The sequence below is a fragment of the Emiliania huxleyi genome (assembly GCF_000372725.1).
Source record: "Emiliania huxleyi CCMP1516 unplaced genomic scaffold EMIHUscaffold_1108, whole genome shotgun sequence".
Lineage (NCBI taxonomy): Eukaryota > Haptophyta > Isochrysidales > Noelaerhabdaceae > Emiliania > Emiliania huxleyi.
Window position 1 is genome coordinate 2,402 of NW_005201745.1, and position 3,881 is coordinate 6,282.

Here is a 3,881-nt window from a genome sequence, read left to right on the forward strand (position 1 = left end):
ACGCCGCCGCCAGCCCCGCCCCCTCCACGCCGCCGCCTCCGGCACCGCCGCCGCCTGCCCCTCCGCCGCCCTCGCCGCCGCCGCCTTCGCTGTCGCCCTCGCCGCCTCCCACGCCGCCGCCTCCGGCACCGCCGCCGCCTGCCCCTCCGCCGCCCTCGCCGCCGCCGCCGTCGCTGTCGCCCTCACCGCCCCCAATTCCTCCGCCCTCCACGCCGCCGCCAGCCCCGCCGCCGCCCACGCCGCCGCCTCCGGCACCGCCGCCGCCTGCCCCTCCGCCGCCCTCGCAGCCGCCGCCGTCGCTGTCGCCCTCGACGGCGTCACCGACCGCCAGCCCCACAGCCTCGCCGACGGCATCACCTACCTGGATCACAGCCTCGCCGACGGCGTCACCGACCGCCAGCCCCACAGCCTCGCCGACGGTGTCACCTACCTGGATCACAGCCTCGCCGACGGCGTCACCGACCGCCAGCTCCACAGCCTCGCCGACGGTGTCACCTACCAGCACCCCCAGCTCAGCCCCGTCCTCGGCGCTCTACCGTTCGGTCAGAGTTGCCACCGGGACTCTGTGACCATCGAGTGTCTTCCCGTAGGCTCCGACGTCTGTTCCCACGCTTGCGCCGTCCGCGTCGCCGAGCTCCTCACCCTCCGCGTCGCCAAGCGTCAGTCCCTCTTCAGCGCCAAGCAGCTCTCCCAGCGCCTCCCCCTCTTCGGCGCTCTGCCGCCAGGTGGAAGCTGCCGAGAGGACTGTCCCTGACCGCCGGTTCTCTTCCCGTAGGCTCCGACGTCAGTTCATTCTTCCTCGCCGACTAGCTCGCCCTCCTCGTCACCGACCGCCAGCCCCACAGCCTCGCCGACGGCATCACCTACCTGGATCACAGCCTCGCCGACGGCGTCACCGACCGCCAGCCCCACAGCCTCGCCGAGGGTGTCACCTACCAGCACCCCCAGCTCAGCCCCGTCCTCGGCGCTCTACCGTTCGGTCAGAGCTGCCACCGGGACTCTGTGACCATCGAGTGTCTTCCCGTAGGCTCCGACGTCTGTTCCCACGCTTGCGCCGTCCGCGTCGCCGAGCTCCTCACCCTCCGCGTGGAACGAGGGGTCGCGCCGCCGCTCCCTGCTCCTGAAGTGAAGTGCTCGGTGCGTCCATTTGTTCACTACTGCTGCTGCTGCCCTGCTAGTATGCTGTAACCGCGCGTCTTGGCCGACAACAACGCGCCTGTCCCATATGTTCTGTGTAGTGACTAGTGTGTTGAATGTTCGATATTTCTTTGTGCATTATATTCGTCCTCTAGCGCGATATGATTCCACATTGGTGGATGGTGCATTTTTCACAGAATGTGTGTGTCGATCGCGGTGGTGTGAGGTGGGCCCCGCGAAAGGATGGAGATTTATTACGCCCGGAGGGTTCAACCAAAGAAGAGGTCCCTCGGGGCGCCCCAACATCACAGCCCGCGGCGCCTAGAACTGCCAGTGAATCCACCCCCACAGACCACAACGACAGTCATCAGCGTCGGTCGCTCGCACGCAGATCGATGGCACGCATCATCTTTGCCTGCACATCCAATTACGTGATCATCATACGCACCGATTGTTCATCGCGGCGCCCGCACCAACTCGCCATGCAGCTGCAGCAGCAGTTCGTTCAAGTCGGCCTTCAGCGAAATCAACCGTTGCTGGATCCTGCCCAGGTCCGTGTAAGCCATCGGATCTGTGCTGCTGCTGCCGCTGCGCTTCTCGGCCCGCGCGGTCAGCAGCTCGTTGAGCGCCGTGGCGTGCGCCGCCACGGCGCCCCGGCGGTACTCACTCATTGGATCGTCTGTGCGTCCGCGCACCCGGCCGGTGAGGGACAGCCAGTCGACGACACGCAGCCAGCGCTCCAGGCGCGTCGCTTCCTGCACGGCACGAATGGACTCCACGATCTCACTGTCCGTGTCCTCGGGCGTTTCGGACGGGACGGCGACCGCGTCCCAAGCCTGGCGCGTCTGCTCCAAGGTCGCGAGTAGCTCGGGATCGGCTATGTTCAGACTCGCTGCGAGGAAGGTCGCGGCGACATGGGTCCTCGTCTGCTCGCGCCCTGCGTCCTGCTGCCGCCTTAGCTCCTCCTCAAAGGGACCTGCGAGCATCTGTAAGTTCGCATCCTCCGTGAGTCCAATCCGCGTCAGCGCGAAGAGCAGGCACTCCAGGCGCGTCTGTGGTGGCGGCAGCAGGTTGAGCGCCTCATTCGCATTCGGCCGGTGCTGCATTCGCTCGAGCCGGCGCTGCTCAGCCTCGTCCGGCTGATAGTGTGCGAGCGCGGCAATGTTCGCCGCCGCTGTGGCCGCGGCCGCCTCGTTGTGCTGGGCGGCGGCGGCCTGGAAAGCGCCGACGTCGATGCTGCCCTGTGGGCAGACCCCATGGGTCTGCACCACCTCACAGTCGGTGCGTAAGCAAATGTAGCAAAAGCGGACGTGGCAGCTCGGGCAGGACGAGGAGTTGCAGCCGCCCGACATCCTGACCTCTTGGAAGCAGCCGGGGCACAGCTTGTGGCTGATCGAAGCATGATCCGCCGCAGCATTGGCAGGTGGCGCTTCTGCACCAGGTCCGGCCGCCTCTTCACTAACCGCCGCTTGTGGCCCTTCTCCTGCCGCGCCCGGGTCCACCGCGCCCGGGTCCACCGCCTCTTCTGGCTGTGCAGGCTCTACGGTTGGCGCGTCCGCCGGCGCGACTGGCGCTGGAGCGACGAGTGGAGGGATCTGCGGCGCTTCCTCGATGCCGCGAGCGAGAGCCTCATACACATTGGTCGCGAGCTGCAGCAAGCCACCGCCGTCGTCATGCACGCCCACCAGTGCAGCCGCGTGCGCCACCGTCGTCTCGTTGTCCCCGTCGGGCACGTCGATCGCCTCACGGATGAAGCCGAGCATCTCGAGGAGGGACGGCGCGGCAGGTAGAGGCGGCGGGGGCAGAGGCGACGGCGCGTCACCTCCCTGAGCAGCACCAGCCGCCACGGCATCTGGCACGACGGCAGCAGCCGCGGCAGCGTCTTGCCCTGCCGCCGCCGCAGCTGCCTGCTCCATTCTCTGCACCTCCTCCGCCACTCGATCCACCAGTCCCAAGGCCTCGAGCGTGCGCCGGACTATCGGCGGTAACGCCACTAGGAAGTCCTGTACAGTCATCTGTTGCAGCCGAGGCCATAGCTGAGCGCGGTCGAGTTGGTCCAGCGGCTGATCAGGAGGAGTGTCCTGCGGCCGCATTGGTCCGACCCTCTCGCTCCCGAGCAGCCGCTCCCACGCCCTCGGCAGCGCCGGGCCGGGCAATGGTCGGCGAATAAAGTCGGCGACCCTCTCGTGGCGCCCGAGCCCGTTGGCGAGCCCTTCGTCCAAGACGTCACCCAGCACATCGTGGATCAGCCTCTCCTCGTGCCAGAGCCGGACCTGTACGTCCTCAGGGAGCAACGCCGGCAGCAGGCCTCCGGTCAGCTGTACCGTGAGCATCTTGAGATCGGCGATGGCGATGCAGTTCGGCCCGCCGATGGCGATGTCGGCATCGTAGCGCTGCATCGCCGTATGCATCAGCTCGATGTAGCTGCACTGCCATTGGAAGGCGTACTTGCATGGCACGGGGAAGTGCGCCTCGCGACCGCATGCATAGCAATAATGCATCCCACACTCGCACCGTAGGTTGACCTGCCCAGTCGCAGGCCGGTTTAACTTGCCGCAGCCTTCCGCCGGGCACTTGCGGTATGGTGTCGATTCATGCTCGAGCGCGAGTTCGTCCTGGCCCGCAAGCAGCGCCTGGTCCGCTTCGTCCAGAGGCAGGTGTGCAGTGTCCACGTCCAGCACGCCAACGCAGTCACGCGGCTGGCCATCGCAGTCGACGCTGCCGCCGATTTGTTGGCACGTGTA

The 3,881-nt window shown here is 67.2% G+C and overlaps 1 protein-coding gene across 1 annotated transcript in view; it reads right to left on the reverse strand.

Moving 5' to 3' along the window:
• Positions 1-3,638, reverse strand: part of EMIHUDRAFT_122068 (hypothetical protein) — a gene marked incomplete at both ends in the record, with an annotated part of 6,016 nt that extends 2,378 nt beyond the window's left edge. The window contains 4 exons of the mRNA XM_005791653.1: positions 46-495; positions 571-715; positions 1,611-2,900; positions 3,063-3,638. Of these exons, the coding sequence (XP_005791710.1) occupies positions 46-495; positions 571-715; positions 1,611-2,900; positions 3,063-3,638 (2,461 nt within the window). The remainder of the gene's footprint in view (positions 1-45; positions 496-570; positions 716-1,610; positions 2,901-3,062) is intronic.
• Between the last annotated feature and the right edge of the window lie 243 nt (positions 3,639-3,881).